Source organism: Salvelinus namaycush, chromosome 1, assembly GCF_016432855.1.
Source record: "Salvelinus namaycush isolate Seneca chromosome 1, SaNama_1.0, whole genome shotgun sequence".
Taxonomy (NCBI): domain Eukaryota; kingdom Metazoa; phylum Chordata; class Actinopteri; order Salmoniformes; family Salmonidae; genus Salvelinus; species Salvelinus namaycush.
Window position 1 is genome coordinate 14,840,263 of NC_052307.1, and position 27,191 is coordinate 14,867,453.

At 45.1% G+C, this 27,191-nt stretch overlaps 1 protein-coding gene across 1 annotated transcript in view; it reads left to right on the top strand.

Annotated features, from left to right (window-relative positions):
* Positions 1–338: 338 nt before the first annotated feature.
* Positions 339–27,191, top strand: part of LOC120053949 (disabled homolog 2-interacting protein-like) — a 71,507-nt gene continuing 44,654 nt past the window's right edge. Inside the window, exons 1-3 of the mRNA XM_039001281.1 lie at positions 339–395; positions 6,444–6,557; positions 19,054–19,172. Coding sequence (XP_038857209.1) covers positions 6,489–6,557; positions 19,054–19,172 — 188 coding nt within the window. The 5' untranslated portion in view covers positions 339–395; positions 6,444–6,488. The remainder of the gene's footprint in view (positions 396–6,443; positions 6,558–19,053; positions 19,173–27,191) is intronic.

Here is a 27,191-nt window from a genome sequence, read left to right on the forward strand (position 1 = left end):
ACTTGTATCCCAAAAAATATATTTTTTAGGTTGTGAGTTGACACCGGCACGCTGCCGGAGAGGCCACAAGCATGACTCCTGACCTGCCCCCTCAGAAGCAGAACTCAACCCCTCACAGGAATTGTCCCCCCCCCCCCCCCCCAATATTGTTTATCCTGACATGTAGGTGCAGTGCTGTTCTCTAGTCTAGCACATGACATCAGGAGCTGCTCAGCTCAGTACAACAAAGTGATGACTGAATAGTCTGAATAGGTTTCTGGCAGACTGTTAGTATATCTGAGGTTGAAATGTCGGGCACAATGAGGAAAGGTTTGGGGAGGAAGTCCTAATAATACAGACTACTGGGTCAGACCCGTCTGCAAAGACAGCACAGTCACTCCAGGAGTAGGACCAGAGCTGCAAACAGGGATAACCAACTACTGTTTTATCCTCTGGGACAGCCCTCCTCCACCAAAAAATTCATCCCTCAGGATTGTTGTTTGTCTCTTCACTGAGTTTGTCTAACCTAAATATCCCAGGAGAAGGTGTGATGTATAATAGTGAGCAAGTCGGCTACCACAGGAAACAAGGTCTGTCCCTGACAAAAAAAAGGAATATTGGTTGACCAAGACCAACTATATGTATTGAGCTTGTCTGATGCTTTAAGCACACTGTTTGATGAAATAAGACACACATGACTCCAGAGGGAGCCAGAGATCAAGATAACCAGAAGAAAGAAGCCTTAACCTGACCCGACCATCCTCCTCACGCTCCTGCTGGCTTTGCAGATTCTGCTGTTACTCTCCTGAAGTTGCCAGTAATAGGCTAAAAGAGGAGTCGGCAACCTTTCTTATGTGGAATGCCAATTTATCTTACTATTTCTACCGATCTGCGTGCCAGTTATGGTTTTCATATGCACATTTTCGTGGAACAGTTTCATATAATTTATAATAACGTCTTCGTATCTCAAAATCATTGTCATGTGGTTATTTACATTTTCTATCCAAATAAAAAATTATACAAACCCAAAAAGGAACTTCTATTGCCACTGTCAACCATGTAAAAATAGCCTACATAAAGACAACAAATAAAAACATTGCATCCTGCAGGTAGAATATATCCTATAAATCACATTGGCTACCGCATAGCCTATCTGCAACGAACTTGAAACATTTGTAACAACTTGGGTCCGCAGAGTTTCCTGTGCCAGTGAGCTCGGGACAGACACGGCTGTAGGCTATTTGTGCAAGGGATAAGAGCTCATCAAGTAGGCCAATTTTATGACGTTTCCACTGGATCAGAGCATGACATTTTTCCCTTTCATGCTGAGTGGTTATCGAAAGGGAGAGAGATGGAAATATTAGTCAAATACATTGACGAACTATTGTCATTCTCAATGGATCTAAAAACAGACTTTGTTTGCTTGCTGTTTTAGGTTAAGAAAACATTACTTGAGAAGCTCCACAGCTCATTAGTGGTGGTGCGTTAAGCCAATCATAAATACTATCAGATCCCCAGATGGGCACATTCATATGCCTACATTTACATGCAGGCCAAGTAGCCTATAGGCTTACTTCTATGCGTAATCAGGTGCATGTCCTTACTCAACATTGACAGGAGCACTCCAAACAAGAGACACTGACTAAATTGACAACTTGTAAATGGAATTAAATAAACAAACTTGTTTCTCACAAGCATAGGTTGTGTGCTCTGCAAACAACATGTCCACTCTGACAATAAGAACGGTAAAATACTGGAATAATAATATATTCAAATCAAATTTTAGTCTCGGTAATTGAGGTAATATGTACATGTAGGTAGAGATAAAGTGACTATACATACATAATAAACCAGAGAGTAGCAGCAGCGTAACAGTGGGGTCTGGGTAGACCTTTGATTAGCTGTTCGGGAGTCTTATGGCCTGGGGGAAGAAGCTGTTAAGCCTTTTGTACCTAGACTTGGCACTCCGGTACCGCTTGCCGTGCGGTAGCCGAGAGAACAGTCTATGACTAGGGTGGCGGGAGTCTTTGACAATTTTTAGGGCCTTCCTCTGACACCTCCTGTATAGAGGTCCTGGATGGAAGAAGCTTGGCCCCAGTGAGGTACTGAATGCATTAACAAATGAACGTAACCAAACAAACATTGTAGATTTGAAATTATAGGAATTAACAGTAAATGTACTACTGGTGATGTATGTAATGGGGAATTGATAGACACTAACAATCAAACACAAACAATTCACACAATGAAGTTATGAAACAAATTGATGGGAGAGAGCGCATTCTGGAGAGAGGTGCGCATCTTAAAACATCCCCTTCTTCTTGGACTGTGCCATCCAGCGGCCTGCGCAATGGATTAGTCTCGGCCCCATATATATTTCCTACTTCTCGACAAAAGATTATTGTTTGACCAACAGCCTATCAACCAAACAATAGACCAGTCGACTAATTGGGGTCAGCCCTACAGTAAACAGCCTTGGTAATGTTTGTCTGAAGTTGTCTGATGATCTGTGCCTTTCGGCTTGCGCTCTGGACTGAATTAAAGGCTCATTGGTCATGTAGGAATTTACACACAGGTATAGGTTAGGCTAAGGGGAAAGGGGACCCCTCTTTCCTAACCTAATAATGCTTGCCCCTTGCTTTTACTTCGAATTAGTGGTGGGAAAACACATTTTTCCAATTTGGAGATGAAAAACCACAAGCTTTCTGTGTTTCCTGCGTTGTTTACGATCTGTACCTAGAGTTGCTCTTTAAAGTCGTCTTTGAACTTGAGTCTGAGTGCCCTACTCAGAATTCCTTTGTATTCATATAAACACTTTGGAAAATTGACTTTTATGCTTTGGAGAGAAAAGGTCATCTTTCTCGCATCACAGTGCTGTTGTGTGACACTCGCACTGAAACTGAGACCTTTGAGACATGACTGCATTGTTTGGTTTATCCAATGCCCAAAATGTCTGAAGACGGAGCACATTTTTGATTGTTAGTGTTAAAGGGATACTTCGGGATTTTGGCAATGAGGCCCTTTATCTACTTCCCCAGAGTCGGATGAACTCGTTGTACCATATTTATGTCTCTGTGTGCAGTTATAAGGAAGTTGCTAACTAGCACTAGCGCAATTGCTAACTAGCATTACCCATAGACTTCCAGTCATTGTGCATCTGCTAGCATGCTAAAACTAAAATACTGAGGTTCATTCTTTTTACCACATGGTTATAAAAATGTATCTATACTCTAAGTCTAAACACTTTAAAGATACTGTATCAAACAAGAAATCAGACAAAAGATTGATGCAATGGTGTGCTGCGGTAGGCTGTTAACTGTTTGTAATTTGATAAGTCATATAACAGCTCTCCAGTGAAGACTTCTCTTTGATCCAGGTTGGCTCTTCACACTGCCTTAGGGAATGCACTCCCACCGGCCTATACACCATGGACTGACTGCACTAAAAGACCGATTAACACCCTCTGCTCTGTCAGTGGAACATTTTAGTTTACAGAGGCTGTACAGTAATTTATGTAGGCATATAAACTCAGCAAAAAAAGAAACATCCCTTTTTCAGGAACCCGTCTTTCAAATTTAATTTGTAAAAATTCAAATAATTTCACAGATCTTCATTTTAAAGGGTTTAAACACTGTTTCCCATGCTTGTTCAATGAACCATAAACAATTAATGAACATGCACCTGTGGACGGCTCGTTAAGACACTAACAGCTTACAGACGGTAGGCAATTAAGGTCACAGTTATGAAAACTTAGGACACTAAAGAGGCCTTTCTACTGACTCTGAAAAACACCAAAAGAAAGATGCCCAGGATCCCTGCTCATCTGTGTGAACGTGCCTTAGGCATGCTGCAAGGAGTCATGAGGACTGCAGATGTGGCCAGGGCAATAAATTGCAATGTCCGTACTGTGAGATGTCTAAGACAGCGCTACAGGGAGACAGGACGGACAGCTGATCGTCCTCGCAGTGGCAGACCACGTGTAACAACACCTGCACAGGATCGGTACATTCGAACATCACACCTGCGGGACAGGTACAGGAATGCAACAACAACTGCCCGAGTTACACCAGGAACGCACAATCCCTCCATCAGTGCTCAGACTGTCCGCAATAGGCTGAGAGAGGCTGGACTGAGGTCTTGTAGGCCTGTTGTAAGGCAGGTCCTCACCAGACTTCACCGGCAACAACGTCGCTTATGGGCACAAATCCACCGTCGCTGGACCAGACAGGGCTGGCGAGAAGTGCTCTTCACTGATGAGTCGTGGTTTTGTCTCACCAGGGGTGATGGTCGAATTCACGTTTCTCGTCGAAGGAATGAGCGTTACACCGAGGCCTGTACTCTGGAGCGGGATCGATTTGGAGGTGGAGGGTCCGTCATGGTCTGGGGCGGTGTGTCACAGCATCATAGGACTGAGTTTGCTGTCGTTGCAGGCAATCTCAATGCTGTGCGTTACAGAGAAGACATTCTCCTCCCTTGTTGGTACCCTTCCTGCTCATCCTGACATAACCCTTCAGCATGACAATGGCACCAGCCATACTGCTCGTTCTGTGCGTGAATTCCTGCAAGACAGGAATGTCAGTGTTCTGCCATGGCCAGCGAAGAGCCCGGATCTCAATCTGGGACCTGTTGGATCAGAGGGTGAGGGCTAGGGCCATTCCCCCCAGAAATGTCCGGGAACTTGAAGGTGCCTTGGTGGAAGACATCTCACAGGTAGAGTTCAGGGTGTCAAATCAGAGGGCCTGTTGTCCGGACCTCTGGCAGTCTCTATGGGTGTGCCACAGGTTTCAGTTCTCAGGCCGACCCTTTTCTCTGTATACATCAATGATGTCGCTCTTGCTGCTTGTGATTCTCTGATCCACCTCTACTCAGACGACACCATTCTGTCTACTTCTGGCCCTTTGGACACTGTGTTAACAAACCTCCAGAGGAGCTTCAATGCCGTACAACACTCCTTCCGTGACCTCCAACTGCTCTTAAATGCAAGTAAAACTAAATGCATGCTCTTCAACCGATCTCTGCCCGCACCTGCCCGCCCGCCCATCACTATGCTGGACGGTTCTGACTTAGAATATGTGGACAACTACAAATACCTAGGTGTCTGGTTAGACTGTAAACTCTCCTTCCAGACTCACATTAAGCATCTCCAATCCAAAGTTAAATCTAGAATTGGCTTCCTATTTGGCAACAAAATATCCTTCACTCATGCTGCCAAACATACCCTCGTAAAACTGACTATCCTACCGATCCTTGACTTCGACGATGTCATTTACAAAATAGCCTCCAACACTACTCAGCAAATTGGATGTAGTCTATCACAGTGCCATCCGTTTTGTCACCAAAGCCCCATATACTATCCACCACTGCGACCTGTATGCTCTCATTGGCTGGCCCTTGCTTCATATTCGTCGCCAAACCCACTGGCTCCAGGTCATCTGTAAGTCTTTGCTAGGTAAAGCCCCGCCTCATCTCAGCTCACTAGTCACCATAGCAGCACCCACCCGTAGCACGCGCTCCAGCAGGTATATTTCACTGGTCACCCCAAAGCCAATGCCTCGTTTGGCCGCCTTTCCTTCCAGTTCTCTGCTGCCAATGACTGGAATGATTTGCAAAAACACTGAAGCTGGAGACTTATCTCCCTCACTAACTTTAAGCATCAGCTGTCAGAGCAGTTTACTGTTCATTGCACCTGTACATAGCCCATCTGTAAATAGCCCACCCATCTACCTCATCCCCATATTGTTATTTATTTTTTTGCTCCTTTGCACCCCAGTATCTCTACTTGCACGTTCATCTTCTGCACATCTATCACTCCCGTGTTTAATTTCTAAATTGTAATTATTTTGCCACTATGGCCTATTTATTGCCTCCCTAATCTTACTACATTTGTAGACAGTGTATTTAAACTTTTCTATTATGTTTGTTTATCCCATGTGTAACTTCTAAAAGCCAGAAGTTAAGTATTACACAATATTAGAATATTCTCATGTAATTGAATGCAGTGATTGTCTGTTTTCTCCTTCCTCTGTGAGAAAGTTTGAGGCGATAAATGAGGGAGCTCAGAGGTGCGCCTTCTTGTTAGAGCCTTATCTTTCCCACAGAGGCAGAAATAAGAGTGAAACGTATCTCTCGGTGTATCAACTTAGAACAGATACCGACACACAGAGAGAACAAGCATGGATTTCGTAGTCTGTCAGGGATGGCAGTTTTCCATGCGAACTCTGCTTCTACCTTTCTCTCATTACCTGTTTGTTTATGCAGAATGCAATGTGTAGCGCATCTCAAACACAAATAATTTAGGTGAAGCCAGAGCCAAGGGGTTGTGTATACCTTTTCCATTTTATGCTCGTTCCTCCTTTCTGAAGATCATATGTACATTGTTCGGGATTATAATAGCACCGCAAACGTCTACCTTTTTGGAATTTGATTGAATTGTGCCGCAATGACTTACATGTGAATTCCTCTCCCCCTCCCCAGAGCTCCCTCCTGAGAGGGTGGGTCGCAGGCGCAGCATGCCGGGCAGCGCTCTGGACAAAAGCACCTCCATGGAGCCGGCCACCTCTACCACATTCAAAGTCACGGTGAGCATTCAACAGTACACCTACTCTACTGCTCTCTCTCGCTCGCTCCCCCCCACCACCCCCATCTCGAGCTCTCTTCCCGTCCCCCTCTCAAATTCAAATTCAGATTGTTTTATTGCAATGAAATACTATTGTACATGGATGATAGTTACACTGTATTACTTGTAAGTTACTGTATATACAATGTAACTACTTCAGGGAATTAATGGTCATGGGATGTCCCTCAGACTATGGCAATCATATCCATATCTGGCAGTAATATTTGTGGTTCTCCCTCACCCAGAATAATTTCTGCATTATGTCATTAGTAAATGGACAGAAGTTGGGAATTGATTGAGATATTTTCAAGAAAAAATCTTCTCTTATTTGGGAGTATTCCACACAGTAGATCAAAAAGTGTCTCTACCTCCCCTGTCGTGCAGTGACCACATAGACACTCCTCTTTCAGTAGCCATGTGTTTTTGTCTGTCCCTTTTTCTATAGCCAATTGGTGGTCGCTGAGCCTGTATTTGGTCAGGATCCGTCTCTGTTTTGTATCTCTGAGAGTAGAGATATACTGCCAATTTGTATGTTCTTTTGAGGGCCAAATTTAGTTTATTCAGTGTTTTTGTTTCATTTTCCCAATATGTCAATTAGGTTTTCATTTATGTAACAATTTGATTGATTTCCTTGTGTGTTTGCATTATACGGTTGTTTAGTGTTTTTAATAGCTGACATAGGGGACTCTTTTCAGGGTTCAGGTCTTGGGTTTCCAGTGCTTTGATTTGTAAGTCTGTTGATTTCAAAATGTTAGTGTCCTTTTCTTTATATTTACAACTAAAGAGAATCATCCAAGTTCCACTCTGCATGGATTATTTGGAACTCTCTTTTGAATATTTAGGATAATTCTGCAGAATTCTGTGTGTCAATTTTCTATTGGGTTTTTACCAATGCCTATAATTGTAATTACAGGTTGGACCCCAAACCTTGCTTCCATATAGTGGAATTGGTCAAATTACACTATTGAATATTTTGCACAAGATTTGGATAGGAATATTTATTTCAGAGAATTGTAATTTTATGGACTAAAATACTTTACAGGGTTTTTCTTTTAGTGCATTCACTGCCAGGCCAAATCCACCACAGGCACAGATTTTTTTTGTCCCTGTTAGTTGTACCTGGGACTAAATTTGAATGAGTGTCTGCTGCTCTGATTCCTGGTCTTTTTCTGGAAAATCACAACTTTGGTTTTCTGAAAGTTGTTGTTGATTGCCCCACTGATGCTGTATTCTCAAAGAATGTTAAGTTGTTCCTGTAGACCTTGCTCTGTTAGTGACAGTAGGACAATGTCACCTGTGTAGAGCAGGAATCTGACCTCATCATTGAGGGTGAGTCCAGGGGCTGCAGATCGTTCCAACAACACTGCTAGTTCATTGATGTAGACGTTGAACAGGGTTGGACTTAAACTGCACCCTTGTCTCACCCCTCGCCCTTCAGCAAAAAACTGTTATTTTACTGTTCAGTTTAATGCTACATGTGTTTGAGTAAATACATTTTATGATGTATACTTTACCCCCAATTCCGCTTTGGAGGGTTTTGTAATATAATCCATAATTCCATATGGAATCAAAAGCATTCTTAAAATCAACAAAACGTGCAAATACTTTTCCTTTGCATTTCTGACGAACTTGCTGGTTTATTAGTGTGTAATGTTTCTATGTGGTCTGTTCTGAGTTTGGGTAGAAAGCCATTAATTTTTTTGCTGTGAGCAAGGTCTGTATTCAGAATACAGCAGAACAGTTTCCCTATGTTACTTGTGACACATATTCCCCTATAGTTATTAGGGTCTAATTTGTCACCTTTTTATGTATGGGGGTTATGAGTCTCTGGTTCCAAATATCAGGGAAGCAGCCACTCTCCAAAACCAGGTTGAATAATTTTAATAAGGTTTCCTGCAACTCAGGAGTAATGTGTTTAAGCATTTAATTCCTGATGCTGCCTTTCCAGGTTTTGTATTTGGGGTTTAAAGTAATGTCTTCTGATGGTATTATTCCATAGAGACTTTCAAAGTGATCTATCCAAATGTTGCCATTTCCTTTTTTCCATTTAGATCATTCCATTTCTCCCGGAACGGGTTTCCATCAATGAAGTCTTCAATCTCTTTTAGAGTGTTCAAAATGATTCCGTTTCTTCCATCTTAAGTTTTGTTTGTATTCTTTCAATGTATCAAATCAAAACAATTTAATTTGTCACAAACATCCGAATACAACAAGTGTAGACCTTACTGTAAAATGCTTACGTACAAGCCCTTAACCAACAATGCAGATTTAAGAAAATAAGAGTTAAGCAAATATTTACAAAATAAGCTAAAGTTAAAAAAAGTAACAGTAAAATAACAATACGGTTATATACAGGGGGTACCAGTACCGAATCAATGTGCGGGGATACAGGTTAGTCGAGGTAATTGAGGTAATATGTACATGTTGGTAGGGCTGGGCTGAATACCGGATTTTACGATATAACGGTATTGCTGCACATACCGGTTTTGGTTTTTACTTCTGTAACAGTATTTGAATGTTTGGTTTGTTAAATGTGATACGCTATGTATAAAGTCAATTTGTATAGTTTACTTCACTTCTTGAGTCATCTATATCCGTTCTCTCTCCATTCCGTTTTCCACACAGACCTAGCCCCGCCCCCTGTCACTCAAGGAGTGAATTTGTTGTTCCTCTACCACGAGTCACTTGCGTTCAGTTTCTGCATGGTCAATGCAGCACATGAAACAATGTTGATGACATTGATGCTGTTTTCACTTTGCTTCTTAAAATACATCCACTAGAGTTCTACAATTACACTTAGTTCGTGTTTCTTACATCTGCAAACAGCTAGTTTGTCTTAGTAAGTTGGGCCTAAGTCTTGTTAGCTGATATTGCTAATCACTAGCTAGCTAATAAATGTACTGAGTCAGAGCAAACATAACTAGCTATACAGCCTGATAATACTAGTGATGGTGTAGACCTGCATGTTTGTTGTGCAACAGTACCTTCTAAATCAGAGGACAACACAAAGCAAGAATGTTAGCTACATGAAGTAGCTAAAAGAGAACCAAAGATTATAGGGTCCCCTAGGAAACACTTGTCAACACTTTGGTTCCTACCCTGTCACAATAACTCCTCCCTGGCATTTTCATTTGTTGTCATGTCAAACACTGTATTCAAAGTGCTATTATATTCTAACTATAGAATTTTTATGATCATTCTATATCCATGATTCCAACAGTTCATCCAAGTGTTTTGCGCTAAATCACAAGTCAAATCGCAATTGCAACATTTGGTCAAAATTAAGGTCCAGATTGTTTGCCCATATCATGCCGCCCTCCGTGGCAGTGTGGAAATGATCTAAAATGAGTGCAAGAAATGTAGAAATTGATGAAAATGCTGACTTTTTTTGGTGGGGTTGAATTGAACAGTATAAAACAATCAGAATAGAGGAAGACCCATAGAAATCACTATAAATATATGTTTTGCCACCAATGTTCACTGAAGTTTTTCCAGCACTGAGCAAATTTCAGGTCATCTGAGCGCAAATTTAAATGTGAAAATTCTGTGCAACTTCCAGCACGCGTTTACTGTGAACACTGAGGCTGTACCCGCTTTAAGTTAAAGTTTTAAGTGGCCAAGTAGGCTACTGTGGCTATTTTCTTATAATGACGGTCTACCAGAGTGGCCTACCATCAATAACAATGGAGAAAATGCATCCCATAACATTTTAACATGGAAATAGCTGTTCTATTATTCAGCCTACAGGAACAGCCAATGTGTGGTGTTCAATGTCCTATCCTACCGATCCTTGACTTCGGCGATGTCATTTACAAAATAGCCTCCAACACTCTACTCAGCAAATTGGATGCAGTCTATCACAGTGCCATCCGTTTTGTCACCAAAGCCCCATATACTACCCACCACTGCGACCGGTATGCTCTCGTTGGCTGGCCCTCGCTTCATATTCGTCGCCAAACCCACTGGCACCAGGTCATCAAACAGGCAAAGCGTCAATACAGGACTAAGATTGAATCCTACTACACCGGCTCTGACGCTCATCGGACGTGTCAGGGCTTGAAAACTATTGCGGACTACAAAGGGAAACCACCCGCGAGGTGCCCAGTGACGCGAGCCTACCAGACGAGCTAAATGCCATTTATCCTCGCTTCGAGGCAAGCAACACTGAAGCATGCATGAGAGCACCAGCAGTTCCGGACGACTGTGTGATCACACTCTCTGTAGCCGGTGTGAGGAAGACCTTTAAACAGGTCAACATTCACAAAGCCGCTGGGCCAGACGGATTACCAGGACATGTACTCAAAGCAAGTGCGAACCAACTGGCAAGTGGATTCACTAACATTTTCAACCTCTCCCTGATCGAGTCTGTAATACCTACATGTTTCAAACAGCCATTGTCCCTGTGCCCAAGGAAGCGAAGGTAACCTGCCTAAATGATTACCGCCCTGTAGCACTCAGGTCGGTAGCCATGAAGTGCTTTGAGAGGCTGGTCATGGCTTACATAAACACCATCATGCCGGAAACCCTAGACCCACTCCAATTTGCATACCGCCCCAACAAATCCACAGATGTCTCAATTGCACTCCACACTGCCCTTTCCAACCTGGACAAAAGGAACACCTATGTGAGAATGCTGTTCATTAACTACAGCTCAGTGTTCAACACCATAGTACCCACAAAGCTCATCACTAAGCTAAGGACCCATGGACTAAACACCTCCCTCTGCAACTGGATCCTGGTCTTCCTGACGGGCCGCCCCCAGGTAGTAAGGGTAGGCAACAACACATCTGCCACACTGATCCTCAACACTGGTTTCCCTCTGGGGTGCATTCTTAGTCCCCTCCTGTACTCCCTGTTCACCCACGACTGCGTGGCCAAGCACAACTCCAACACTATCAAGTTTGCTGATGACACAACAGTGGTAGGCCTGATCACAGACAACTATGAGACAGCCTATAGGGAGGAGATCAGAGACCTGGCAGTGTGGTGCCAGGACAACAACCTCTCCCTCAATGTGAGCAAGACAAAGGAGCTGATCGTGGATTATAGGAAAAGGAGGGCCGAACAGGCCCCCATTTAACATCCTCGGGGCTGTAGTGGAGCGGGTCGAGAGCTTCCAAGTTCCTTGGTGTCCACATCACCAACAAATGATCAGGGTCCAAACAAACCAAGACAGTTGTGAAGAGGGCACGACAACATATTTTCCGCCTGAAAAGATTTGGCATGGGTTCCCAGATCCTCAAAACGTTCTACAGCTGCACCATCGAGAGCATCCTGACCAGTTGCATCACCGCCTGGTATGGTAACTGCTCGGCATCTGACCATAAGGTGCTACAAAGGGTAGTGCGTACGGCCCAGTTCATCACTGGGGCCAAGCTTCCTGCCATCCAGGACCTATATAATAGGCGGTGTCAGAGAAAAGCCCATAAAATCGTCAGAGACTCCAGTCAACCAAGTCATAGACTTTTCTTTCTGCTACCGCACGGCAAGCGGTACTGGAGCGCGAAGTCTAGGACCAAAAGGTTCCTTAACAGCTTCTACCCCAAAGCCATAAAACTGCTGAACAATTAATCAAATGGCCACCCAGACTATTTACATTGACACCCCCTTTGTTTTTACACTGCTACTACTCGCTGTTTATTTTCTATGCGTAGTCACTTTACAAATTACCTTGACTAACTTGTACCCCCACACATTGACTCTGTACCGGTAACTCCTGTATATAGCCTCATTATAGTTTTGTAATTTTATTTAGTAAATATTTAGTATGTTTATTTAGTAAATATTTTCTTAACTCTATTTCTTGAACTGCATTGTTGGTTAAGGGCTTGTAAGTAAACATTTCACGGTAAGGTAAAATTTGATTACACAGGTGCACCTTGTGCTTGGGACAAAAGGCCACTCAAAATGGGCAGTTTTGTCACACAACACAATGCTACAGAGGTCTCATGTTTTGAGGGAGCGGGCAATTGCCATGCTGACTGCAGGAATGTCCACCAGAGCTGTTGCCAGAGATTTGAATGTTAATTTCTCTACCATAAGCCACCTCCAATGTTGTTTTAAAGAATTTGGCAGTACGTCCAACCGGCCTCTCAACCGCAGACCACGTGTGACCACCCCATCCCAGGACCTCCACATCTGGCTTATTCACCTGTGGTGAACAAACAATTTCCGCACAAACTGTCAGAAATTGTCTCAGAGAAGCTGATCTGCGTCCTCGTTGTCCTCACCAGTGTCTTGATCTAACTTCAGTGGGCAAATGCTCACCTTCAATGGCCACTGCCACACCGGAGAAGTGTGCTCTTCACAGATGAATCCTGGTTTCAACTGTACCGGGAAGATAGCAGACAAGCGCGTATGGCGTCGTGTGGGCGAGTGGTTTGCTGATGTCAACGTTGTAGACAGAGTACCCCATGGTGGCGGTGGGGTTATGGTATGGGCAGGAATAAGCTACGGACAACTAACACAGTTGCATTTTATTGATGGCAATTTGAATGCACAGAGATACCATGATGAGATCCTGAGATCCATTGTCATGCCATTCATCTGCCGCCATCACCTCATGTTTCAGCATGATAATGCACGGATGGCCCCATGTCGCAAGGATCTGTACACAATTCTTGCTGAAAATGTCCCAGTTCTTCCATGGTGTGCATACTCACCAGACATGTCACCCATTGAGCATGTTTTGGATGCTCTGGATCGACGTGTATGACCGCACGTTCCAGTTCCCGCCAATATCCAGCAACTTCGTATAGCCATTGAAGAAGAGTGGGACAAGATTCCACAGGCCACAATCAACAGCCTGATCAACTCTATGCGAAGGAGATGTGTTGCACTGCATGAGGCATGTGATGGTCACACCATATACTGACTGGTTTTCTGATCCACGCCCTTACCTTTTTTTGAAGGTATCTGTTACCAATAGATTCATATCTGTACTCCTATTGTTTATTCTTGTTCAGTGTATTTTACATCTGCTCTGTATAAACCAAGCGTATGAAAATACTGTAAGTACAATACCACATTTTTATACTTTTGTCAACCGAGAAAATCTTTTGGGCTATGAATGGAGGCAAGACTGGTAGATTATGCCCTTACCCCCGAAAGGAAGGTTCATGTTACTTCAACAGAATATGATCAGGTTAGTGAGTTCCACTGAGAGCCGATGTAGGAAGTGTGATTGCTCAGGTGATCTGGGAGTTGGTGCACAGACACACACACACACACACAGCTCTTTTGTTTGTAATGTCATTTTCACGCCCTCACCTTAGAGAGACGTTTTATTTCTCTATTTGGTTAGGTCAGGGTGTGATTTGGGTGGGCATTCTATGTTTTCTATTTCTTTGTTTTTGGCCGCGTGTGGTTCCCAATCAGAGGCAGCTGTCTATCGTTGTCTCTGATTGGGAATCATACTTAGGCAGCCTTTTCCCCACCTAATGTTGTGGGTAATTATTATTTTCTGTGTGTTTGTGTGCGCCATGGTTGCGTCACGTTCGGTTTCTGTTTACCTGTTTTTTTGTGAAGGTTTCACTTTATTAAAACATTTGGAATTACAAGCACGCCGCGCCTTGGCTCATCTATGACAGGGAGTTTGAAGACAGCGAACGTGACAGTCATGCTACTAATCAGTGGGCTTCCTTTACTGTTATTCTGTTGGATCTTGACAAGCACAGTGACCTTCCTGACTGTTTAGATAGGGTAAATGGATGGAGGAGCCCTCAGGTCAGGCTGGTGGTGCCAGAGAACCAGCTCCATGTTATCTGATGGCACTTTGGCTCCCAACTGTCACATTGGAGGGAGAGACAGCAGATATCTGATCAGGTCACAATTAATTGTTAATGGATTGTTGGGTATCGGAGAGGACTGAGAATTCACAGCCAAATAAAGCCCTGGCATTCTGTTGTTGAGTTCTTGTTGTGCAGAGGTCGGTGCCTCCCAATGCCATCCTGGCTGAGTCCTCCGAAGAGCAGGTTAATACGGTGACATTACTGCTGAGCGCCTCCCTCCCTGTGGTTCGTCATACCTTAGTCAGATTCATTGGCTGATTACGGCATGGTGACGGATAACCCATTACACCAGAGACGTCCATACCTTAGGAATATGTCACCATTGGTAATACAGTGCTGCGCTTTGCGCAGGATGCGTTCAAAAGCGCATTGTATATTTGTAATTTGCCAATCTCTCTCTTTAAGGAAAATGCCTAAGTATCGATCGGAAATCTCCCCTCACCTTCTGTGTCTCTCTTCAGGATGTTCTCCAATGGGATAAAGTATGAATGAAATGATTCACTCAATGAATAAAAGCCGTAGGATGAAACAGGATGGTGTTGGCATGCTGTGGCTCCTCCCACTAATCATCTCTTGTCCTTCTGTGGGACTAGAGGGAGGCTGGCCATCCTGCACTGAGCAGAGCTCTGAGTGGGAGGGAGGAAGGGAGGGGGTTGGAAGTGATGTTAATTAAACAGGTCCTGGAGCTTGTTGGAGCAGAAGGGGGGGGGGGGGGGGCTATAGAATCTCAATACCGCCAGCAGGTGGTCCCTATGAGAACCAGCAGGAGACATGAACAGAGAAGAGGATATCCCAAAGGTCTCATTCATACAAATCTGGAGTTAGAATTTCCACTCACAGCAGTGAGTCTTTTGATTTGAGGTTCAGCTTCTAGGCCCTACTTACTGGACAGATCAGTCGAACCACTACTCAATGGCATGCGCCCAACCCCTGAATGTATTTTTTTTGGGCAAATTCACATGCAGCACCGCAGTCTGGACAAAAATAAAAGCAAGGGTTAATCATCGTTCATCCATTGTGCTTACCATCCTGCCCTGCCCTGGCCTATCTCGCCCTACCTACCCTACCCTGCCACCCCTACCATGCCCTATCCTACCTCCCACTACCCTACTCTATCATTCCCTACCTATCCCTACCCTGCCTTCCTCACGTTACCCTACCGTGCCCTACCCTGCCTTCCTCGCGTAACCCTACCTCACTGTGCCCTGCCCTACCTACCCTTCCCTACCCTACCTTACCCTGCCTTTCCTTTCCTCACCCTAACCTACCTCGCCCTACCTTCCTTCCCTTACCCTGCCCTACCTTACCTCACCCTACCTGCCCTACCCCTCCTCGCCCTGCCCTTTCTACCACCCCTACCCGTCCTCACCCTGCTCTACCACGCCTTATCCTGCCCCACCTCACCCTACCCTACCTACCTCACCCTACCTCGCCTTATCCTGCCCCTCCCTACTTCACCCTACCCAGCCCTATCCTACCTCACCCTACTCTATCATTCCCTACCTGCCTACCTGCCCTACCTTTCCCTACCTTACCTCACTGTGCACTACCTACCCTTCCCTACCTTACATCACCCTACCCTACCTTGCCCCACCTATCCTACCTTACCCTGCCCTACCCTTTTTACCCTACTCTGCCTACCTCACCCTTCCCTTTTTCCTACCTCACCCTACCATGCCCCTCCCTACCTTACACTGCCATGCCCTACCTCACCCTTCCCAGCCCTACCTCACCTCACCCTACCCTGCCTTACCATACTTTGCCCTACTCTGTCCCTCCCTACCTTATCCTACCCTGCCTGACCCTACCCTGCCCTATCCTACCCTACCTCTCCCTACTCTATCATTCCCTACCACGCCCTACCCTGCCTTCCTCGCCTTACACTACTTCACTGTACCCTGCCCTGCCTTGCCCTACCCACCCTGTCCTTCCCTTCCTCAACCTGCTCTATCTACCTCACTCAACCCTACCTCGCCCCTACTCTACCATGCCATACCCCCCACCCCACCTTGCCCCAACCTACCTCGCTCTACCCTACCTTCCTCGCCCTATACCATGCCATACCCTTCCCTGCCTTTCCCTACCTTGCCAGTCCTTATAACTACCTCACCCTGTCCTTCTCTATCTTACCTGCCCTACGTCCCCCTTCCCTGTCCTACCCTGCCCTGTCCTACCCTGCCCTGTCCTACCCTACCCCACCCTGTGCTACCTTAGCCTACCTCCCCCTTCCCTGTCCTAGTTTGCCCTTACATTGTCCTAGCCCACCTCACCCTACCCCATCCCACCCTGCCCTACCTACTTTTGCCCTACATGCCCTACCTAACCCTAACCTACCTCACCAGACCGTATCCCACTCTACCTCACCCTACCCTTCCTCACCCTGTTCTACCCTACCTCACCCAGAGGTTCTCTGTAGGGGAGCTGGGGTCTGCTGCATCATCAAACACCTCTCTCTCCTCCAGCTCTGTCAAGCACAATCAATAATTCGCCTCCCAGTCTCTCTGCAAATGTCATAGGAGGGGAAAGCCTAAGAATAGAGATCCCAGATTCCCCACAAATTACAGCAGGAAAGGAGTAATGCCTCCCAAGAGACTGGCATAATTGGAAGGGATGATTTATTTACCAGAAGCAGAAACGTTTGGGTCTTTTGAAGAACTGATTTGCTTGAAATGGGAGTCTTGACTGAAACCAGTAAAACCCAACCTCAAGTCAGCTCAACATCGAGAGGCTAGGCTATGTTCAATATCTGTAATGTGATGTCATGAATGATTCCCTCCTTGTGTGCATTTTACTTGTCAGTAGCTAGGTTTCCATCCAATTGGCGACAGATTTTCACGCGAAGATTGTATAATTGGAATAAAAACAATATGAGCATTTTCCCACCACACATGTTTCCATCAAACTGACTTGTTGCAGATTAAAGGATGTGCGTGATGACGTAGTGCACATAAAAAATTACTTTTGCGGCTTAATTCTCAAGTACCAAATAAAGAAATACGATTTAAATTTATTTTCATCTTATTTCAACTCTACTGATGGTTTTGTCACAAATGTTTGCATTGTATAGCGAATGTTCCCACTCTGGTCTTGGAACGTGCGCTCTAGCCAACAGCTCGCAGATACAGTGCGGGTATAGATTATTATGGAAAAGAGTGAGATTTATTTGTCAAACGGCAGCAAGCACCGTTCATGTCACCCGAATAAGACCCCCAATGTTTGTTGGAAAGGAACATCAAGCTCATCACCTTGTACTTTCAACACCCTGTGAAGATAATGTATTTATTTCATCTGTAGCCTAATAAACGACATGCTTTCCCAAACGAGTCTAGTGGGAGGACCACACACCATATCATTGCGTCCCTCCAAGTTTACTTCAATATGATTATCATATAAATATTTGCGCATAAAGACTTTTCCATTGCCATTTCTCGCATAATTAATTTTACTGATTCAAAAAGATCCCACCTTGTCTAGCGTATTTTGGTTTGGTCGACATTTTGGAAAGTTTACCTGCAGGCCTGTTGTGAATTTTTTGATCCAACATGTAATTTACAAGCATAAAAAGATTGGATGGAAACCTGGTTAGTGTCACAGATTTCTTGGATACATTAAAGAGTTCCTCTGTTTGCATGGGAGCTCATGTGATTTAATTGGGGATCGGTGTAGCCTAATGCGGATGGCACAAATATAGTGTAGACTGTAAAATGACAAGTAATAATAACTAAATGAATTCTGGGAGAATTTACCCATGGTTGCTCTAGAAGGAAATAGACAATTCTTTTAATGAGCACAATAATGCAGATGGATATTTTCATGTTGTTCCTTGAAGCAGACTAGCGTCGACAATTCTTCCATTTCACAAATGTATGCACAGGGCAACTACATTAGCTATGGAGTGATGTCTGCAAACTGTTAATTTGTTTGGTGTGTGAGACCGATCTTTGTGAAAAGCTGTTATTGGATTTATTTATCACAATGTCTGGTGATTGTCTTTTATCCTTAATTCCCAAAGCCTTCCGTTCCTCCTTTGTTGCTTTCCACCCACGGTCTTCTTAAATGGCTGCAAAAAGACTATAGTTCAACCATTTGCTCAAATAGTAATTAAGGAAATGCATTAATTGTACAGGGAAGAAGCCTTGTTTAATGTTTAACATTGCAGCACCATCATTATCGCCGCACATGGTTGTGGCTGAGGCTGTATCTTGTTTTGTTCCCCTCACAACCACAGGAGACACAGACGGGTCTAGGTTTTAGAAATAATCCAACTCTAGTTGAGCTCTAATCTCTCCAGCCTATCAAATGCACATTCTCAGTTTTCCCCTCTCACCTTGCGGCCGCTCCAGTCCTGTCGTTTTACGTGGAATACTGTTTCCATGGCAACAGGGATTTAGGGGAGTCGCACATTAACGCGGCTGCTTCTGCTGTGTGTGCACAGCGAGCAGATGTGCAGGAGAGATCCACACGACAATGCACAGCTCTCTCCGAATGCCACGGACGAGAGGAGACTGGGGGAGAGAGAGAGGCAGAGCTCAATCAATAGCATTTTCTCTTGTTGCTCCACCATTTATTTTGTGTTTTATCTGAATGAAATGGGGCTGTGAGTGAATTTTCTCCCTTTGGTCTCTCCTCCCCCCTGGGCCACGGCGACGCCCCTCTGTCCCTGTCCAGGGCTTCCTGAGCCGCCGACTAAAGGGCTCCATCAAACGCACCAAGAGCCAACCCAAGCTGGACCGCAACAGCAGCTTCAGAAACATCCTGCCGGGCTTCAAGACCACAGACAATGACAGGTGAGATGCAATTTATCAACCCCCTACACACACACAACACCTACACACACACCCACTCACAGAACTGTACACACACAAACACATATTTCATTCTACGAACAAGCACACTCATATCCACACACTCTTCACAAGGCTATTAATGTGCACTGGCTATCTTCCATTCACTAACCGCTCTATGGTGTCAAGGTCAGTAAATTCTCACAGGAAAAATAAGCTTTGTATTGTACAATGGGCTAATCCACATACTGTACAGTGTGATGTCCTCCCCAACCTTCATATTGTGGGGCTATGACACCTCACTGCTCAGTGGAATGACACTGTCAGTAGCATGGCTGCTGGCTGCTTTATACTGTAGCTGTGAATTATGCAGTGCTTTACGTGGTTCTTAACCTGCACACACAGTACAGGCTCTTGTTGAGGTGGGAAGAATTGGCTGAGCTGCGCTGCGCTGTGCTGTCTGGAGATTTCATCCCTCATTACACCTGCCCATTAGCCTAGGGTTGGAGGAAGAGGACATCTTTCTCATGGCAACCACAAGGCACTGGAGCATGATAGTGGCAATGCTTGTGTGAGTAGCTATCCTGGAGTATGATGCAGTGGACCGTACATGCTTGAATACTGTTTGTTACTTTTGAGGGTGTGTTTGTTTGTGTGGGTATGTTTGGAACTGGGATCCAAGCTCCTGGCTCTAGTAGTGTAGACCAGTGTTTACTGTACCACCAACTGAATTTTTGTCTACCCGGAGTACCCCTGAAGTACACACTCATGCATTTTACTAGTAAGCCTAAAGTCTCGTGAATCTTCTCAAGTACCCTCTGTGGATAGGCCAAGTACCCCCAGGGGTCCTAGTACCCCTGGTTGGGAACAACAACTGGTGTAGACAAGCAGACTGGGGGGCTGTCGTCAACACCAGTCACTGACAGGTCCACTCCCCTCAATGAGCTCACACAACCCACTGAGTGAACGTTATAAATGACCATGCAGCAGAGTGGTGCCACCTCCACTACACACTGTCATGTTTTGTTTCTATAGTGGCATGGACTCAAGTAGAGAGGTTGAAGTAGCCTATATGCTGTATCTGTTCTAATGGTGATTTGATTTGTTTGACCGTTTCTGAACATGTACCCTAACAACCATTTCATTATCAAGACTGTATGGGGAGCCAATATGGGCTCATTCCTTATTCCATAGCTGTACATTATGTTGTGACATTGCCATTTGTATGGACCTCCTTTGTCTTTGAGGCATTGGTTTTGCTAACCCGGGTCGCCTTTGCCTCGAAAGACTCACCCTGCATCGGAGAGATGCACAGAACAGTGAACCGAGAGAACCCCCTCCAGGGCTGTAGTGTTTCTGTGGTCTCTTCCGTCGCCTGGTTAGCCATTGGAAGGGTTTCCAGGTCATCTTTTAGTTCCAGCTCAGGGCAGTACTGTACAGTACAGGCAGTGGCCTACTTAATTACAGTGGCACACAGCTCTGTAACAGAGAGACACACTAATACCAAGAGACATGGGACCCTCAGGCCAGCCTGTCGCATTGAAGCCTTCTCAGCTTCGTGTGTGTGTGTGTACTAGTGTCTTTGTTTGGGCTTTATTTAAAGCTTCAATATGTAACTTTTTGGGCGATCCGTCCAAATTCACATAGAAATGTTTGTTTATAGATCTGTCATTCTCATTGAAAGCAAGTCTAGGAAGTGGTAGATATGTTCTATGTGTGCTATTTCTATGCTTCCATTGCTTAAGTTTAGTTTTTGCGTCTTTTACTTTCGGCTTTGTACACCAGCTTCAAACAGCTGAAAATACAGTATTCTTGTTTATGGAAAATATATTTCAGAGGTTTAGATGGTACAATGATTCTCTACTCCCATCAAACTCAACTCTGGACCTCGATGCCACTTCCACTGCATTTTTTCATTGTTCCCCTCTCATCAGGGACCGATTTAGACAAGCGACACCAGGTGTGTGCAATTAATTATTAGGCAGAACACAATACCAGCAGGCTCCGGACTTTGTAGGGTAAGAGTTGAGTACCCCTGCTCTACACTATCCTTGCTAGTTTTGTCACATAAACTGAAATTTAACAAACTATTTGAATTTTAGCAACCAGGAAATAGTGGAGCTATCTTTAAGGAAGAGAAATAGGAAATAGACTGGTGCCTTTTTTTGATGGCAAGCTGCTGTCTTCGTTTTAAAGCCTGATACCAATATTGTTTTTCTCTTGACTATAGTCACGAATTCGGGCTGATACTGTACTGGATGTACCATATTTCAATTGGCCGTGTTGAGCTAGTGATTTCTCAGTGTGACTGGCTCAATGGCTGACTGGCTCAATGGCTGGCTGGCTCAATGACTGACTGACTGACTGACTGGCTGGCTCAATGACTGACTGACTGACCGGCTGGCTCAATGACTGACTGACTGACCGGCTGGCTCAATGGCTGACTGACTGACCGGCTGGCTCAATGGCTGACTGACTGACCGGCTGGCTCAATGGCTGACTGACTGACCGGCTGGCTCAATGGCTGGCTGGCTGGCTGGCTGGCTGGCTCAATGACTGGCTGTCTGGCTCAATGACTGACTGGCTGGCTGGCTGGCTCAATGACTGACTGGCTGGCTGCCTGGCTCAATGACTGACTGACTGGCTGGCTCAATGACTGACTGACTGGCTGGCTGGATCAATGACTGACTGGCTGGCTGGCTCAATGGCTGGCTGGCTCAATGACTGACTCAGTGGCTGGCTCAATGACTGACTGACTGGCAGGCTCAATGACTGACTGGCTGGCTAGCTGGCTCAATGACTGACTGGCTGGCTAGCTCAATGTCAATGACTGACTGGCTGACTGGCTCAATGACTGACTGACTGACTGGCTGGCTCAATGACTGACTGACTGGCTGGCTGGCTCAATGACTGATTGACTGACTGGCTGGCTGGCTCAATGACTGACTGACTGGCTGACTCAATGACTGGCTGGCTGGCTGGCTCAATGACTGACTAGCTGGCTGGCTGGCTCAATGACTGACTGGCTGACTGGCTGGCTGCCTGGCTCAATGACTGACTCAGTGGCTGGCTCAATGACTGACTGACTGGCAGGCAGGCTCAATGACTGGCTGGCTGGCTAGCTGGCTCAATGACTGACTTACTGGCTAGCTCAATGGCAATGACTGACAGGCTGGCTGGCTGGCTCAATGACTGACTGACTGGCTGGCTCAATGACTGACTGACTGGCTGGCTCAATGACTGGCTGGCTCAATGACTGGCTGGCTCAATGACTGACTGGCTGGCTGGCTAGCTCAATGACTGACTGGCTGGCTGGCTAGCTCAATGACTGACTGACTGGCTGGCTGGCTCAATGACTGACTGACTGGCTGGCTCAATGACTGGCTGGCTCAATGACTGACTGGCTGGCTGGCTGGCTCAATGACTGGCTGGCTGACTGACTGGCTTGCTCAATGACTGGCTGGCTGACTGGCTGGTTCAATGACTGGCTGGCTGGCTCAATGACTGACTGGCTGGCTGGCTTACTGACTGACTGGCTGGCTGGCTCAATGACTGACTGGCTGGCTGGCTCAATGACTGACTGACTGGCTGGCTCAATGACTGGCTGGCTGGCTGGCTCAATGACTGACTGGCTGGCTGGCTCAATGGCTGGCCTCCTGGCTGACTGACTCACTGACTGACTGGCTGGCTGGCTGGCTCAATGACTGACTGGCTGGCTCAATGACTGACTTACTGGCTGGCTCAATGACTGACTTACTGGCTGGCTGTCTCTGACTGGCTGGCTGTCTCAATGACTGACTGACTGGCTGGCTGTCTCAATGACTGACTGACTGGCTGGCTGTCTCAATGACTGACTGGCTGGCTGTCTCAATGACTGACTGGCTGGCTGTCTCAATGACTGACTGACTGGCTGTCTCAATGACTGACTGACTGGCTCGCTCACCCAATGACTCAATGACTGACCATGCATTCTACACTATAAATATATAGCCCACTGATTCGGAAACCAAATAAGTAGACTCATAACTTTACCCAGGAAATGCACTAAATAGATCAATCAATATTGTACTGTATGTCCTCAGAGGCATCTTGACTGTTTTAATATCACTCAGGTATTTACTGGCAGTAGTCCCAGGCAGGCAGGGATGAGCAATGTGGATGTGGTGCATAATAAAGACAGGATGAGGATTTGGCCCCGCTGTCAGAATGATATTTGCCACTTTTTGAGTCTCAGAGATTTGTGCTTAATTTGATAACTGGCATGTCGAATTCCATTCTGGAAGGTGAGGGAATTGCTCTTCTTGTAGGATAGCCTATTATTAAAGTCCAAATCTGTACGATTTCCTGCTTTTCAATGGTCATTTAAATGAATGATATACGGTATCTACCTATTGATTCTTGAATAATACAACTTATAAATGCCTCATGACTGGATCCATACACTTCCATTAGGGTTGTCTAATCACAAACTTATGTCATATCTCCCTTCCATCTTTAATTTCAAATGTGATTATTTATTCCGATAAAGGTTATTTCATGAGTCTGTATAAAAGCTTACTAGCCTGTGATTTGAGAGTGAATAATAAGGTATGCCCTTTCACTCAGTCTGGTGCATCTGTTATCAAACATATTTGTCTCAAATACAATTTCAGCTGGAGGAGCTGGAGCTGGAGGCTTATCATGCAATCATCAGCTAACAATTTCTTATTGGTCAGAGTTTTTAACCCACACAAAACAACATTCCAAAAATAAGCAACATTCACAGATATACAAAAATCATTGAAGAACCTATTCTGTCAATACAGTATGTAGCCTTTATATAGGGCATTTAATTTTCAGAGATTGATAAGACTTGCAAGAGCCTTCATTCAGAGAAAAAAAAACACCCTTAAGGAAAATAACCCATTGTATCCCTACTGTCTAGACCAATGCTTTTCTCCACACCCACTCACTGTTGAAGCCATAAAAGAACACCTAACACCAGTCTTTTTCCAAATGTCAGGTCAAATTCCACATTTGAACTTTTACAGCAAATGCATTGTATTTAATAGCTACTGTACTTATAACATACAGCTGGCTTGAATACAGGCCGTACGTTTGGTCCTTGTTTAAGTGTATTTGATTTTGAACTGGCTCTTTCCGAGACCTTCCGCCAAATGTTCCTGGCATCATGACTGTGCTCAATGGGCTTGGAGCAGAGCAACTTAATATTGCATGCCTATACGGTAACTGCTGTCAGGAGCAGGAAGAGGGCGGGAAGGGGAGCTACTGCTTGACAGAGGCTGTCATCATGTCATGTCTCTGTTCCTTCTCAACACTGGGAAATGACTCTGAGATCTTCTCACTGACAGACATGTTGCATGTTAATGCAGCCCGCTCTATTCCTATCAGACTCCGAGCCTTCCAGGGCCAGCAGCAAACACCATGCCAGGAGGAGACGGCATTGTTGATTGATTACACTGGTGGTGCTGTACCGGGTTTCCCATCAGTGTTATGTCCTGACATTAAGCACACGTTTGTTGAGAATCAAATCCCAATGACTGCAGAGAAACAGGATTCTGTGTGCTGCAAGACAGATTTTTGTCAATCCCACTAGCCCAGAAATGTCACGCTGAGCTACTGGAGATGACATCATAATGGGTGCAAGTCAGGACAGTGTTGTGTTGGTGATGCTGAAGGTTACAGGTCAGGACAGTTGTAGTGGTGATGTTGTTGATGCTGAAGGTTACAGATCAGGACAGTTGTGGTGGTGATGTTGTTGATGCTGAAGGTTACAGATCAGGACAGTTGTAGTGGTGATGTTGTTGATGCTGAAGGTTACAGGTCAGGACAGTTGTAGTGGTGATGTTGTTGATGCTGAAGGTTACAGGTCAGGACAGTTGTAGTGGTGATGTTGTTGATGCTGAAGGTTACAGGTCAGGACAGTTGTAGTGGTGATGTTGTTGATGCTGAAGGTTACAGGTCAGGACAGTTGTAGTGGTGATGTTGTTGATGCTGAAGGTTACAGTATATGCTGATGCAGAACTACCAGAGGCCACTGTCCTGACTGAGCAGTGATCTGACCAGCCAATGGAAGTGGTAAGCTATAATGCTTACGGCAGTGAATCCCACTCATCGGCACAAAGCCCCTGTCTTGTTACTTTGGATTTATTTGATTTAAATGAGAGCTTAACCCAATCCTTAACCGTTCGGTGTGGTTCATCGTTTCACACACGCACGCATTCACGCACATACTTATTCGTTCTGTGTGAGTATTTAGTCCTTACCTGTAATTGGGTAGCTAATCGTTACAGGGCCGTTAAGCAGGAGATGATCACCTTGTAGGACTATCAGTCCTGGTTTTAGGCTGTGATTTCTCCATCTCTCCTATTCTTTACTAAGAGGTCTTTGTTTTTATATGTTTTTACATTATGCCACCTTTAATATAGTACTACTTAGCAACCTATCTATATTAGCCTCCTCTGGAGTACTCAAAGTTTTAATGTGGAAGGTAAGCAGAAAGCCCTCAAGGTACCAGAATTCTGTGGTGACGCGAGCAATGTGTCAGAAATAGTTGTGTGGCTCAAATCTGCGCTCACTTCCATGTAAGACTCCAGAGACACAATAATTTGTGTGAAAGGAGAAAAAAATATATTGTGAAGTCTAGAAAATAAAATTGGCTGAAAATTGCTCACTTATCCGTGGAAAGTGTCAGTTGCCGGGGAAGCAAAGATACCATTTACGTTATGCAGTGTCGTCATAGAAACAATAAAAACCTGACAGTTATCAAGTGTGTATATTGTTAATTGTAGCATTGTGCGTGTGCCTCCAGTGACTGAAAGTCTTCTCAGAGCTGGCTGTCAATGACTGTCCCTCTTCTGACAGTGTAGGGAAGATAATGGCCACTTATGCTTTACCCTTGATCTCTACAACTTTAGTGAATGCTGCCTATGAACAAGGCTTCTGAATTCTTCTGAACAGAGCACAGCTCCAAAAGATCCGATTGACCAATTAGCCCAAAGCTGACAGAGCATACCATATGTCCTCTCCCTGTACTGTCCGCACGCACCCCCTCACTACTCCCCCGGAGGCAGGTCCCTGTGCAGGGAGCAGGCCGGTCTGTCACAAAGACACTAAGACAAAAGACCACACGCATGCACAAACACGCAAGCACGCACGTACGTACACACACACACACGCGGCAGCGGGGGGCAGAGCTACATCACGCCACACAGCCTTCTTCTGCTGCGTACACACAGACAGAGAGAAGGAAGGATAGGAGAGGGATAGAGAGAGAGCGCAAGACAGTCGGTTCCGAGCAGTCCTCCGCCAGCCAGATAGAGGGAGAGAAGGAGAGAGAAAGCAGTTGCCCTTAAAGGAGAGGAGCAGGGGAGGAAGTAGGGCAGGCTGTCTCTCAGTGGGGCTAGAATAAAGAGTCCAGAGGAGACAGACTGGGAGGGGAGGGAGGGAAGGGGTGGGAAGAGTGGAGGAGGGAGGGAAGAGAGAGGGAGGGAAGGAGAGCACAAGGCTAATAGCAGCTAGCAGCAGCCCACTGTGAAAGCTGAATGAGCACCACCACGCTCTCAGCAGAAAATGGAACTCTGAGACGGCTCCCTCATCATCCCCCACCTCTTCCACGCCCCCGTCTCCCCACTCCGATTGTTTCCGGGAATTCTGATAGAATGTCTGGTGAGTATTCCGCCACATCTAATGGACTGTACTGTCTTCATCTCAGTGTGTTAGGGATGCTTAACAAGCTGCATTTACATATAGGCTTTGTGGGCTCGGCATCTCATTATCTGTCTATAGACATTGAGGGTGTTTCTCATGTTTTGATGCTATGTGGTAGTCTCTGTTTAGAGCTGGGTGATATGGACAAAAATCCATTAATCGACATTAATAAATAGAAGAAGTTTATATAAAAAAATGTTTTTGTTTTTATCCTTTAAACTACTACTACTACTACTAGTTTGATGGTTGTAGCCTTCAATTGTCCCATTAACAATAACCCATACTAGAAAAATTATTTCAATCCAAACTTTG